This window comes from Cherax quadricarinatus, chromosome 67 (genome assembly GCF_038502225.1).
Source record: "Cherax quadricarinatus isolate ZL_2023a chromosome 67, ASM3850222v1, whole genome shotgun sequence".
Taxonomy (NCBI): Eukaryota; Metazoa; Arthropoda; class Malacostraca; order Decapoda; family Parastacidae; genus Cherax; species Cherax quadricarinatus.
The window spans coordinates 11,604,581-11,619,692 of record NC_091358.1 but is presented as its reverse complement, the minus strand read 5'-3'; the positions used below and the strand labels follow the sequence as shown (position 1 = coordinate 11,619,692).

At 38.8% G+C, this 15,112-nt stretch overlaps 1 protein-coding gene across 9 annotated transcripts in view; it reads right to left on the bottom strand.

The window, feature by feature from the left end:
- Positions 1-15,112, bottom strand: part of Plc21C (Phospholipase C at 21C) — a 613,502-nt gene that overhangs the window by 243,444 nt on the left and 354,946 nt on the right. For all 9 annotated transcript variants that reach the window (XM_070099388.1, XM_070099391.1, XM_070099386.1 and 6 more), the window contains 2 exons: positions 12,253-12,399; positions 6,374-6,525 (listed from right to left, as the gene is read on the bottom strand). In XM_070099388.1, the coding sequence (XP_069955489.1) occupies positions 6,374-6,525; positions 12,253-12,399 (299 nt within the window). The remainder of the gene's footprint in view (positions 1-6,373; positions 6,526-12,252; positions 12,400-15,112) is intronic.

Below are 15,112 nucleotides of genomic sequence, written 5' to 3'. Positions count from 1 at the left end.
ATAAGCCACCATAGGCCCAAAGAAAGCTTCTAATGCCAACCCTGTTTTAAAAAGGGTGAGAAATACTATCATACCACAGTCAGCTCTTGCTGCACCACCATCAGCTGTACTACTTGAAGATGTGGAGAAACTGTTGTTGGTGTGGCTTAATGAGAAACAATTAACCCCAGAGGGTTAGCCACCCAGGATAACCCAAGAAAGTCAGTGAGTCATCAAGGACTGTCTAACTTATTTCCATTGGGATCCTTAACCCTTTCAGGGTCCATGCCGTAGATCTACGGCTTTACGTTCAGGGTCCAAACCGTAGATCTACACCATGAGCTCAGCTCACTCTGATAAGCTGTGAGTGGTAAATTTGGGCCTAGATATGAGAGAATACATCTATGTGGTATGTGTGCACCACATAAAACAAATCCTGCAGCACACAGTGTATAATGAGAGAAAAAAACGACCGTGATTTTCGATTAAAACAGAGACTTTGCAGTGTTTTTTCGTATGTTTTTTATAGTTGTATTTGCGATTTATTGGTCTCATTTGATAGAATGGAAGACATATTACAGAAATAGAGATGATTTTGATTGGTTTTAGCACTGAAAATGGCTTGAAACTGAGCTCAAAGTAGAGAAAATGCTAAATTTTTGCCGATGTTCAAGAGTAAACAAATGACCTCACACGTCTAATACATGCCAGCTGGTGGGTCTAATATACATTCACAAATGTGGTGATGATATTTATACAATTATTACAATAGTATTGCATAACAGAAAATCTTCTATTTTTTGGTTTGAATAAAAATTCATTATGTGAATAAAAAATCAAAATGGAATTCATTTGTAGGAATACCTACATTGTTTATTCTGGACCCTATTTTGAAATTGGAATATTTTGAACTTTGTGTTAAATTGCCCAAATTACCAATTTCCAATCACTTTATTTTGTAGTTGAAACAGTTGACTTGGCGATTTCTTGTGCTCAATCGATAGAACAGAAGTAATACTAGTGAAATAGCTAAGAATTTGGTCAACTGGAATAATGTAATTGGCCTATAATGGGAGTCAAAGTCGGCAGAATCGCAGATTCATAAATATCGCTGACACATCAAAATTTGCGAGCATAATTTCGTCAATTTTCCATCAAATTTTGTACTTTTTGTTTTATTACCTTCAGAAAAAGATTCTCTACCATTTCATAAGAAAAAATAACAAAAAATTTTTTTTTTAATTCTTGGACCCTGGTGTGCACTTTGAAATTTGGCCTCTGGACCCTGAAAGGGTTAATCTTGTCCCCCAGGATGCGACCCAATCCAGTCGACTAACACCCAGGTGAACAGGAAAAAATGCCTGGAACTAGTGCTCATATTGGTGAATTTAAGGCCAGCAAAGGTTGGTTTGAGAGATTTAAAAATCATAGTGGCATACACAGTGTGATAAGGCATAGCGAAGCTGAAAAATTCCAGCCCCAACAAGTGTTCAATTGTGGTGAAACAGGCCTGTTCTGGAAGAAAATGCCAAACAGGACCCACATTACTCAGGAGGAAAAGGCACTTCCAGGACACAAGCCTATGAAAGACAGGCTAACTTTCTTGTTTTGTTGTAATGCTAGTGGGGATTGTAAGGTGAACTCTCCAATAAAGGTAAGTATCATTTTAACATTTATTTATATAGTTGTTGTGCATGTCTCATTGTTTTTTTTGTAGGGAAATGTATATTTCATGAAAAAAAATTAGTTTTTTTAATACTTTTGGCTCTCTGGAACGGATTAATTAGATTTCCATTATTTCTTATGGGGAAAATTAATTCAGCTAACGATAATTTCGTCTAATGATGAGCTCTCAGGAACGGATTAATGAAATGTCATCCAAGGAGTCCTTGATAATTTGTAAATTAAATTTGAAAAGCATGCATAAAATGCTAGTTTGTCCTTTATCTCTTGTCCAGCTAAGGTTGAAATTGTTGGCCATTATCAAATCCAATACAGCAATACAAGATCCCTTCTCTTCAAGGAACATGGTGCCTTGATGCAAGTGAATGGCTCTTGATTAACCCTTTCAGGGTCGAGAGGCGCTCTCCTAAACTCGTTCTCAGGGTTGAAAATTTTTTGGAAAAAAAAAAAAATTATTTTTTCTTATGAAATGATAGAGAATCTTTTCCTGATCATAATGATACCAAAAGTATGAAATTTGATGGAAACTTACGGAATTATGCTCTCACAAAGTTAGCGGTCTTGACGATGTTTACGCATCGGCAATTTCACCCACTTTGAACGCTATTTTCGGTCAATTCCAATGTATTAGTCGACAGAAACCATATTTATTTTGCTAGAACTCCATTTCGTCTATCGAATGAGTACAAGAAACCACCCATTTACCGATTTCAACTATCCAATAAAGTGGTCAGAAATTGGTAATTTTACCAATTTCACATAAATTTCAGAAGATGCCAATTTCAAAATAGCGTCCAGAATAAAGAAGACACATTCCTGGCACTAAAATAACATTTTCTCTGTTCATTAGTCATGTCCCCAGGCCCCTCTTACATCTCTTTTGCTTTCCACTTTGATTTTTTATTCTCACAAAAAACAGAAGATTTACTGTTATGCAGACTACTGCATTTATAATTTGAGCACACTTACAGAGGTACAAAAAAAAATACAGATAAGAGCAGCATGCCAAAGCCACTTATACTATGCATAGCATTACGGGCTGGCTTAAAATTAACTTAAGATTAACTAAGCAATGATGAAATCAGTGAAAAACATTAATGTAAACTGATTACTATAAAGCACAAGTGAGTATTACAAAGACAGGTCATATGGTTGCATGCATTGTTGTAAATTCAGTAGAATGGAGTATTCTGTTAGGTAGTGAATTTAAAAAATAATAAAGTTAGATTGGGTTTTAGGTTTAACATTTATGTGATATAATTGTGAGAAACATTTAAGATATACAATTTATAAGGTTCAGTTATTCAGTATTTATTTGGTTTTGGGTGAGTAAGTGATCTTTGAGAAGAGACTTGAATTTATAAACAGGTAGTGTTTCTTTTATATTAACAGGTAATGAATTCCAGATTTTAGGGCCTTTTATGTGCATTGAGTTTTTGCATAGCGTGAGATGGACACGAGGAATATCAAAGAGTGATCTGTGCCTTGTGTTATGGTCATGTGTTCTGTTGAGGTTGGCAAGGAGATGTTTGAGGGGAGGGTTAATATCAGAGTTGAGTGTTCTATGTATGTAATAGGTGCAGTAATAAGTATGGATGTTTTGTATGGTGAGTAGGTTGAGTGTATTGAATATTGGTGGAGTGTGCTGCCTGTAGTGAGAATTTGTTATCATTCTAACTGCAGCCTTTTGTTGGGTAATTAGTGGTCTGAGATGGTTACTTGTTGTTGAGCCCCATGCACAAATTCCATAGGTGAGATAGGGGTAAATAAGAGAGTGATATAGGGCCAGGAGGGCTGACTGTGGAGCATAGTACCGTATCTTCGATAGTATGCCTACAGTCTTGGAAATTTTCTTAGAAATTTGTTGTATATGTGTATGAAATTTGAGTCTATTATCAAGGTGGATTCCTAAGAATTTTCCCTCTGTTAGCTTTGTGATAGGTGATCCGTTTATCATTATGTTAAGAGGGACATCTGTAGCTCTGTTACCAAACTGAATGAAGTAGGTTTTGTCAATGTTTAGTGTAAGTTTGTTAGTACTCATCCAGGTAGATATTTTCTGTAATTCGGTATTTACAGTATTGGCTAGCTTGACTGGGCTCGGGTGGGAGAAGACGTATGTTGTGTCATCAGCAAATAGTGTGGGTTTGAGTAATTGAGAAGCATTTGGTAGGTCATTTATGTATAGGAGAAAGAGAAGAGGGCCAAGGACACTTCCCTGTGGGACACCAACTGTAATTGGTTGTGCAGAAGAGTTTGCCCCATTTGCGTACACATATTGGCTTCTGTTGCTGAGGTATGACTTGAGGTAGTTGAGGGAGTGCCCTCTTATACCATAGTGTGATAATTTTACGTGGAGCAAGTCATGGTCAACTGTATCAAAAGCTTTACGTAAGTCAATGAAGATCCCCAGTGGGACTTCTTTTTTCTCTATTGCAGTGTATATATGTTCTAGCATGTGTATAATAGCATCATTAGTATTTTTATTAGGCCTGAATCCAAATTGGCAGGGGTTGAGTATGTTTTGGGAGATAAGGTAGGAGTAGATTCGTTTATGAATTAATTTTTCGAAGATTTTTGAGAGAGGGTGTAAGTTGGTTATTGGCCTATAGTTATTCAACTCTGTTTGGTGTAGAAATGGTTTTACCCCTTTCAGGGTCCAAAGGCAAAATTTCAAAGTGCATACCAGTGTCTAAGAATTTTCAAAAAATAATTTTGTTATTTTTTCTTATGAAATGGTAGAAAATCTTTTTCTGAAGGTAATAAAACAAAAAGTACGAAATTTGATGGAAAACTGACGAAATTATGCTCTCGTGAATTTTGATGTGTCAGCGATATTTACGCATCGGCGATTTTGCCGACTTTGACTCCCATTTTAGGCCAATTACTTTATTCCAGTCCACCAAATTCTTAGCTATTTCACTAGTATTACTTCTATTCTATCGATTGAGCACAAGAAATTGCCAAGTCAACCGTTTCAACTACAAAATAAAGTGATTGGAAATTGGTAATTTGGTCAGTTTAGTGCAAAGTTAAAAATATTCCAATTTCAAAAAAGGGTCCAGAATAAACAATGCAGGCATTCCTAGCACTAAACTAACATTTCCTCTGTTCATTAGTTACATTTTCAGGCTTTACAAATGAATTCCATTTTGATTTTTTATTCACATAATGAATTTTTATTCAAACCAAAAAATGGAAGATTTACTGTTATGCAATATTGTAATAATTATATAAATAATATCAGCACATTTGTGAACATATATCAGACCCACCAGCAGGCGTGTATTAGACGTGTGAGGTCATTTGTTTACTCTTGAACATCGGCAAAAATTTAACATTTTCGCTACTTAGAGCTCAGTTTCAAGCCATTTTCCGTACTAAAACCAATCAAAATCATCTCTATCTTCAATTCTATCAAGAGACCAAGAAATCGCAAATACAACTATAAAAAGCATACGAAAAAACACTGCAAAGTTGCTGTTTTAATCGAAAATTACAGTCTCAGTTTTTTTTCTCTCATTATGTACTGTGTGCTGCAGGATTTGTTTTATGTGGTGCACACATACCACATAGATGTATTCTCTCATATCTAGGCCCAAATTTACCGCTCGCAGCTTATCAGAGTGAGCTGAGCTCATGACGTAGATCTACGGTTTGGACCCTCAACGTAAAGCCGTAGATCTACGGCACGGACCCTCAAAGGGTTAATAATATCAGCGCACTTGTGAAAGAACATCAGACTCACCAGTTGACGTGTATTGGACACTTGGCATGATTTGTTTACTTTTGAACTTTGGTAAAAATCAAACATTTCTGCTACTTTGAGCTCAATTTCAAGGTACTTTTCATTATGAAACCAATCAAAATCATCTTATTTTCTGTAATATGTCTTCCATCCAATAAAATGAGACCAGGAAAACTAAAATACAACCATAAATACCATACGAAAATACACTGCAAAGTTGCTGTTTTAAACCAAAAACATGGTCGGAGTTTTTTTTTCTCGTTGCGCACTGTGTGCTGTAAGATTTTTTTTATACTGTGCACACTGACCACATAGACCCATTCTTTCATATGTAGGCCTACCAGCTTTCTCTCACTAGATTTGAAGGTGCTAGAATTTAGGCGTTCTAGTACGTCAATAACCCTGGTGTGTAAGCCGTACTAGTATGTCGGAAACCCTGAAAGGGTTAAGGAATTATTTACCCCTCTGTTTCCTAGTATCAAACCTGACTACCTCAAGTTTCCCAAGTGTTGTGTGACCCACTAAGAGTTTAGTGTCTCCCATGAATATTAAAACACTGTAATAATAATTGTGAACATGTGATCCACAAACTGTGCTGCTTTCCTCCTTTTAGGGTCCATGTCAATTGCTTGTGTTTACCCCCTAGTGTGAGTTCTTATAGTCTACATACACAGTAGATGCAGGTGGTCATTGTTCCCATGGCCCAAGTCCAGACAAGGCATGCCTATGGTGCATGCACCACAATCCTGTGTTGTACTGTGCTATTAGTCCCAACAGCCTGACTTATCAGGCTGTCAACCAGAAGACCAGAGCTTGGACTGAGTGAGCCATGGGGGCAATGACACCAGGGATTAACTATATGTGGGCTTTTGGTAACGCCTCACACTGGGGGTAAAAATAAATGATCAATGTGTCAGGATCAAGGGCATAAGAAGACTGCAAAACATAAGCCCTAGCACTGACCTTGGCACTAATTTCTGGCACCAGTGTGAAGCCATGGACAATGACTGGTTCTTCCAGTCTGCCATTCCAAAAGTCAAGCTCAACACAACGACAGCCAGCCAACAGACACTGCCGATACATTTCCACAGAGGATCTGCCCGTGAGCTGGTGACCTGGGGATAGACAAGGTTAGGTTGTATGATGACTAGTGATCAAATTATCAACCTGACAGGTCAAGGACAGGGGCAGCTCCAGAGGATCTTATAGAGGAGGGTCTTAGGGGTAGCAATCTGGTTAGAATGGGAGTTAAGGGACTTGACATGAGCAATGCTATTTTATTATTTTTATATGGGGGCTGATAAAATTTTTGGGACTTTGCTTCCCCCTACTGGTAAAGGATCAAGCTAACATATTATAAAGTTATGATACCATCAAGTAATAGAAAAAGACTTTAGGAAACACTTTAGGACTTGTTCAATGGAAATATTTAGGTCTTGGGACTACAGTCACTGCAAATGGAGTGACTTTGGTCCCAGGACCAAAACATTTCAATCAAACATCTTCTAAAGTGATTTTATTTTGGATCAGGTTACAATCAGAGGACAAAGGTTCAAGTTACATCTGTGACTGAGTTTAATTTTTTTTCCTTACAGACCAGCATGAAGCTAGGCTTCCTTGTTAATTGCCTGATCAACCAAGCTGTTGTTGTTAGTGTGGGCCACACATCCTTAACAGCCAGACTTATCTAGCATTTGACAACAGCAGTGATTCAGTTTCCTTTTGAAAACTTGCACACTAAGCCAAGTCACCCACAGAGGTTTAGAACTTTGCACAGATATAAAAAAAAAATGGTGATCAAATGGTAACATGAGTATTACAATGAAGAAATCGTGTAATCAGTAATCATATGGTTGTATGATTGTATAAATTAATGATACAGTGAACTCCTGCTAACGACCTAGACATGGTCCAGAGGAATATAAATTCAGTTCATTAAGCAAAAAATACATAAAACTGCATTCTCATAGAAGACATGTTACAGCTTGAGATGGGTTCGGTAAAGAATAACATGGACCCATCTCTGGTGAGCATGACACACAATTTAGGGAAAAATATCAAAATACTAAAAGTAGTAGTTAAGAAATATCACGCTTGTCGTTGTCGTATAGTAATAGCTGATCAAAAGATTCGGTGAGGGTAGCTGAAGTGGCAAAGCAAACAGCTAAGAAAATAGTCAAGGAGGATGAAGTGGAAAGACATCGTATCCCTCTCCACATCCTCTCTCTGTCCTGTCCCTGTGTCCCTCTCCTATATATACTGGTTCCCATACCTTCATGTGTTAGTGGGGCTTGTAAGTGGTCCAACTCACACCAAAACATCATCATAAGCTTCTCTCTCCTATGTGTGGGTTATCTGTGTATAATCCTTGAAACACAATATAGACCTGGTTGTCAAAAACACAATATTAATAAACTTAAAAGCCAGTGCAAGGAAAGCCTGCAAATCATCCCCCTTCAATCCCCAAGTAAGAAAAAAAAAATTGAATCAGTGGTAGCTATAGACACTAACGTGTACCACCACCCACCCACCCTTACAGCAATAACAGTCTTATGCACAAAGATGAGGCTGAAGTCAATTTCATCAGGTATTGTACTGCAGTGACATGTTATGCACAAAAGTAACCTCACCCAACATAATTTTCTCCCTAATTACTAAACTGTAATATATGTGAGGCGAGAGGAATGAGAAGATGAAAGTGAAGCTTAAGATATACTGGTATACCATACCTTGCTAATAAGGCAGGTTAGGTTCCAGACCATGGCTGTAAAATGAATATCGCTTTAAAATGAATCACAGCCTTTTTTTAAACTTTCCAGCACATATAAAAACCTAAAAACATGTTTACACTATCATTTATTAAGTGTGCAATAGTGCTATTCCTTAAAAACAGACTGAGTGTGGGTAACAAAATGATGCCAGTCAGCTGATGTATGCATCACTACCAAAAATAATAAACATGAATATATCTGAAAAGTACAGTGGACCCTCTGATTTCATGATTTTCGGTTATCGCCGACTTTTTTCTTCAAAATATGATCTCTGCTTTCATTAATTCCCTCTGGTTTTGTCAGTCATACAGAACATGTCTGAGTGCCACAGAGGCACAAAGCCCCCCACGCACACATTCCGAGTCAGTGTAGCTTGTTTCTCGGCGAGTGAACATTACCCTGTGGGGTCATACAAAACATTTCATAATCCGTTGTTTTTTGCACTTGTTTATTGTGTGTGACTGCTAAATAAGCCACCATGGACCCAAAGAAAGCTCCTAGTGCCAGCCTTTTGGTAAAGAAGGTGAGAAACACGACAGAATTCAAGAAAGAACTCGTAGCAAAGTACCAAAGTGGAGGAGGAAGAGATAGGGAAGAATGTGCTTTCTTCAGTGATTCTACGATATGTATGATACTAAAGCAGCAGGAGTCAATAAAGGCTATAGTGCCAGCCAGCAATAAAGTGTATCCTTAACAGTGTAGCAAGTAAGTTAAGCAATTAAGTAATAGATAAAGTAAGACACAAAACTCCTCCAACGTTGTTGGAGGTATATAGGGCCATTGACAACATACGCCGCCCTGCGTATCTTCCACCACCCAAAACCAATGCCAGCGTCTCCTCCAAGGTAAGTGTAAATATTTCTTATTTATAAATTACGTACATGTTTCAGCGTGACTAATGGTGGTGGCCTCTGCTGCCGCTACCACCATCACTATATGTATGGCTTATGCTGTCAGTGGCCCTTACAAACCCAACACCACCACCATCACCACTCGTCACACACGTAATGACGTATTTTATTCATTCTAAAGTATATATTATGTTTCTATGTTATTAATATTGTTTATTATGTCATATTAGATGAATTGTGATAGATAAATAAGCTGCATTCTGTCCTGTCTCCAAACAATAAACTTGTCTCCCTCTCCCCTCCTCACAATTTTCCATACACCAAGAAGAGTCTTCAATAAAGGTAAAAGTGATTTAAATGTTCATTTATCCATTTCATTAGTGCTTTATATTTATTTCTCATTATTTTCTGTAAAAATGTAGTGTTAGAGTGTTCAGCAGAAGTTTGTGGTTACAGGAAAGTGGGTGCAGGAGGGAAGAGGAGCGATTGGTGGAATGATGATGTAAAGAGAGTAGTAAGGGAGAAAAAGTTAGCATATGAGAAGTTTTTACAAAGTAGAAGTGATGCAAGGAGGGAAGAGTATATGGAGAAAAAGAGAGAAGTTAAGAGAGTGGTGAAGCAATGTAAAAAGAGAGCAAATGAGAGAGTGGGTGAGATGTTATCAACAAATTTTGTTGAAAATAAGAAAAAGTTTTGGAGTGAGATTAACAAGTTAAGAAAGCCTAGAGAACAAATGGATTTGTCAGTTAAAAATAGGAGAGGAGAGTTATTAAATGGAGAGTTAGAGGTATTGGGAAGATGGAAGGAATATTTTGAGGAATTGTTAAATGTTGATGAAGATAGGGAAGCTGTGATTTCGTGTATAGGGCAAGGAGGAATAACATCTTGTAGGAGTGAGGAAGAGTCAGTTGTGAGTGTGGGGGAAGTTCGTGAGGCAGTAGGTAAAATGAAAGGGGGTAAGGCAGCCGGGATTGATGGGATAAAGATAGAAATGTTAAAAGCAGGTGGGGATATAGTTTTGGAGTGGTTGGTGCAATTATTTAATAAATGTATGGAAGAGGGTAAGGTACCTAGGGATTGGCAGAGAGCATGCATAGTTCCTTTGTATAAAGGCAAAGGGGATAAAAGAGAGTGCAAAAATTATAGGGGGATAAGTCTGTTGAGTGTACCTGGTAAAGTGTATGGTAGAGTTATAATTGAAAGAATTAAGAGTAAGACGGAGAATAGGATAGCAGATGAACAAGGAGGCTTTAGGAAAGGTAGGGGGTGTGTGGACCAGGTGTTTACAGTGAAACATATAAGTGAACAGTATTTAGATAAGGCTAAAGAGGTCTTTGTGGCATTTATGGATTTGGAAAAGGCGTATGACAGGGTGGATAGGGGGGCAATGTGGCAGATGTTGCAAGTGTATGGTGTAGGAGGTAGGTTACTGAAAGCAGTGAAGAGTTTTTACGAGGATAGTGAGGCTCAAGTTAGAGTATGTAGGAAAGAGGGGAATTTTTTCCCAGTAAAAGTAGGCCTTAGACAAGGATGTGTGATGTCACCGTGGTTGTTTAATATATTTATAGATGGGGTTGTAAGAGAAGTAAATGCGAGGGTCTTGGCAAGAGGCGTGGAGTTAAAAGATAAAGAATCACACACAAAGTGGGAGTTGTCACAGCTGCTCTTTGCTGATGACACTGTGCTCTTGGGAGATTCTGAAGAGAAGTTGCAGAGATTGGTGGATGAATTTGGTAGGGTGTGCAAAAGAAGAAAATTAAAGGTGAATACAGGAAAGAGTAAGGTTATGAGGATAACAAAAAGATTAGGTGATGAAAGATTGAATATCAGATTGGAGGGAGAGAGTATGGAGGAGGTGAACGTATTCAGATATTTGGGAGTGGACGTGTCAGCGGATGGGTCTATGAAAGATGAGGTGAATCATAGAATTGATGAGGGAAAAAGAGTGAGTGGTGCACTTAGGAGTCTGTGGAGACAAAGAACTTTGTCCTTGGAGGCAAAGAGGGGAATGTATGAGAGTATAGTTTTACCAACGCTCTTATATGGGTGTGAAGCGTGGGTGATGAATGTTGCAGCGAGGAGAAGGCTGGAGGCAGTGGAGATGTCATGTCTGAGGGCAATGTGTGGTGTGAATATAATGCAGAGAATTCGTAGTTTGGAAGTTAGGAGGAGGTGCGGGATTACCAAAACTGTTGTCCAGAGGGCTGAGGAAGGGTTGTTGAGGTGGTTCGGACATGTAGAGAGAATGGAGCGAAACAGAATGACTTCAAGAGTGTATCAGTCTGTAGTGGAAGGAAGGCGGGGTAGGGGTCGGCCTAGGAAGGGTTGGAGGGAGGGGGTAAAGGAGGTTTTGTGTGCGAGGGGCTTGGACTTCCAGCAGGCATGCGTGAGCGTGTTTGATAGGAGTGAATGGAGACAAATGGTTTTTAATACTTGACGTGCTGTTGGAGTGTGAGCAAAGTAACATTCATGAAGGGATTCAGGGAAACCGGCAGGCCGGACTTGAGTCCTGGAGATGGGAAGTACAGTGCCTGCACTCTGAAGGAGGGGTGTTAATGTTGCAGTTTAAAAACTGTAGTGTAAAGCACCCTTCTGGCAAGACAGTGATGGAGTGAATGATGGTGAAAGTTTTTCTTTTTCGGGCCACCCTGCCTTGGTGGGAATCGGCCGGTGTGATAATAAAAAAAAAATAAAAAAAAATATTTTCTGTATGTAAAACTTTAGTTATTCTCTAAAAAATGTATTTTTTTGTTAATACTTTTGGGTGTCTGGAACAGATTAACTGGATTTACATTATTTCTTACGGGAAAAATTATTTTGGTTTTAGTGATTTTCAGGTTTCGTCAGACTCTCTGGAATGGATTAATCACGAAAACCGAGGGTCCACTGTACTGTATTAATGAAGCATTCTAAAGCAAGTGTTGCATTAACAAGGCATGTCTGTACAATGAAAGTCCTGGTTCACCAGTCAAACAAGAGGGCAGTCTGGCCTCAAGCTGGGCTGTGAGGGTAGAATCTATGAATCCAAATATATCACTTAAGAGCTTAATTATAAAAAAAATGAGAATTTAGTCAGCTCAGTAGAACATGGCACCCATCACTCAACCTTCCATTCATTTCAAGTTGACATGACCCCAGGCCAAGACAAAACATACTCTGAGATTCTTCACAAGTGCCACAGTTTATCACAATATATCATAGGCAACTTCTGATGACTTACCTATGAGGTAAGTGTTGTGGGAAGAGTTAATGAAGTAGTGAGCAAGAGGTTGGTCCATGTCATCACACTGGTCCAGTTTCTCCATAGACATAACAGTGTTCTCATCAGACATCAGGTACTTGAGGAACCCCTCACAACTCAACACATCTGTAGGGACAAAGTCAGGACTTACAAAGGCAGCATCAATATTTGAGTAAAAATAATAAATTAAGAGTTTTATTAAGAATGCACCAAAAAATAGCTCACCCATGCTTTTCCCCCCTCTATTAAAACTGCTTTGAGGAATGTTTGACCATTTACTTACCATTCTACAGAAGTATTTTAATTCAGACCGACAGATTTCATTACCTAATGTAAGCCAGATGCCCTACTCCTCTCTGTGAGGTTTGTAGGGTCCCTATTTCAGTTCTTCACTTTCTTGTCAACTGCCAGGTTTACTAGCAAGCTCGCAGGATTTACCTCCAATCTTCCTTTCTTGCAGACGGCCCAGCCTTTGACTTGCATTCACTTTTTGACTTTTTGTCAACAACTGCTTTACTGTACGAACTTTGACACATAGCCCTTAGCGTCCCTTCCAGCCCTTTTCTTCCTTCACCTCTGATCCCCTCTCCACCTAGCTGTTTATAGCCCCCAGCATTATATTCTGCCCTGCAGGGCTGTATGACCCTTGTTGGTTTAGCACTTTCTTTGATTATAATAATAATGTAAGCCAATTTTAATAAGTAATCCTGAAGCACTCTTGGGTATCATGGAAACAGGGATGACTGAAAAGTAGTTACTGTTATTATCGACTCCCAGAAGGATAATTATTCTATGTACTTTCCTTCTACAATCCTACTGTAACAAAGCAGTATAAAAATGTTGACAGCAAAAAGATCTCAGTGAATTAAAGGCACTTGTCTTCCAGGAAATCAGGGCTGTGTATTATGAAAACCTTGGGAAAGAAACCCAACAGAATACTTTTCTTGGTTCTAGTGGAGCGGTGAGACTAGAAATGATAGATGATTCTGGTTTGTGGGTTTAAGTACACACTTAACTGAAGGGTATTAGTGCTTTCTTTATAAGGATGCCAAGGAAAGGAAGGAGCAAGCTGAATAACGTCTCTTATTACGGAAGATATCGAGGGTGTCAGATTCGATGATGTCATTGACAAGGCTCATCCTGCAGCAGAGATGATGTCACAGTCTCTCAGCCTCAAGGTACACCATGAAGAAATTCACAAGGATAGTGCTAACTGGTGACCCAATAGCCATCCCCCATCTGCTGTTAACCATGCACTCTCCATAGACTGAAAAAGCTTGGCTTCCAGTGAAATGTCTAAAATTAAGATTTCCATTCTGCTATTGTAGTGTCTTTTCATTACCTCTTGCCCAGTTTGTCTGACACTGCTGAAACATGGATCTTCTGTGTAGAGAGTACATACTTGGATCTCCTTCTAAAAGCCTATATGTATTTACTTAATAGGCACACCTTTTTCCATGACTGAATACTGGAAATCATTATCCCTTGGTCCACTTCTGTTCATCTCCTGATTTTTTATCATCCTTTCTCCACCACCTCTCACACCTATCAGACAGAATTTACTAATAACAAATATGCTTTTGCCACCTCTCTGGTTCTGGGATGTAGTCTTTAGGACAGCATGGACATAAACATAGCTAAGTACATCAGAGTATAGTCACCACAGCTAATGTTCAGAAGAGGATCAGACTAAACAATAAATTAAACAGGTTATGTTCCAACAGTTGGAGGAAAGATATGGGTAGATTACCTTCCTGTAGCTTCACAACATTTGAAATGGAAGCTTTTAGCCTTAATCCAAAGTTGACCACCAAAACATTGACATCATCCCAAAGCACTACTATTTTCAAGATTTTGCATAGAACCCTCTACTCACACCATCCCAAGATGGTAAATCTCAGCTTTAAGCAATCAGTGGATTTTGAGTGCATTAGAATCATTACCACTGACAAGCGTGGAGTCGTTATCATCTTGGAGATGGGCAGCTACACCAAAATGATGAATCTCCTTAATGAGACAAATTAGCATACTCCCACTATGATTCATACCCACCCCTAGACCAGGAGAAATACATGGTCTTCCATATAGCTAAACAGCTCAGCTATTCCTTAGAGATAATTACCACATGATTTAGCAGACAATATTAGGAGTGTCCTTTAAGACTGACCAACTTAAACACACCTGTACCCGACACCTCCAACACAGATTTCGATAACCGACCCCAGGCTTCATCATTCTAGTGGAAGCCTGTGTCAACTTCAACTTTCACAAAGACTCGCATAAAAGAATATTTTGATGAGATGCGAATTCAAGGGTACAACCCATATAGATGTTACTGGAAAAAAGGCAACAAGGGGAAAGTGGCCTGTATGTTAAATTCACATATATGCAATGACCTACTGAACATCACTAGTGATGTGGTCAAAATTCTGATAGTCAAAATCGAAAACCAGAACCTAGTAGTTGTGCTTGTGTACAAACTACTTAATACAACCTCGCAGCAGTTTAAGGACCAGGTATTGGAGACTGAGCATTTCCTTTGATAGCCTATCCATCCCCAACACTTTAAGAGACCAATTCAACCAAGCTGAGCGAACAGAAGGGAATGCATGGACATCTTACTTGCCAGAGAGAGAGAGAGCGACGAGGTTCAACAAACTGTTTATAGGAAACCCACCAATAAGGATTACCTCATACACTTCTACACACATCATGATTTAAAAAAATATGAAAAGAGTGTGGTTTCTTCCATCAGGCACTCTACAGCTTGCAGCAAAGATCTGAAAACTGATCAAGATTGTGTAAGAGAAAACCTTCATCGACCTCACATTCCCTGCCC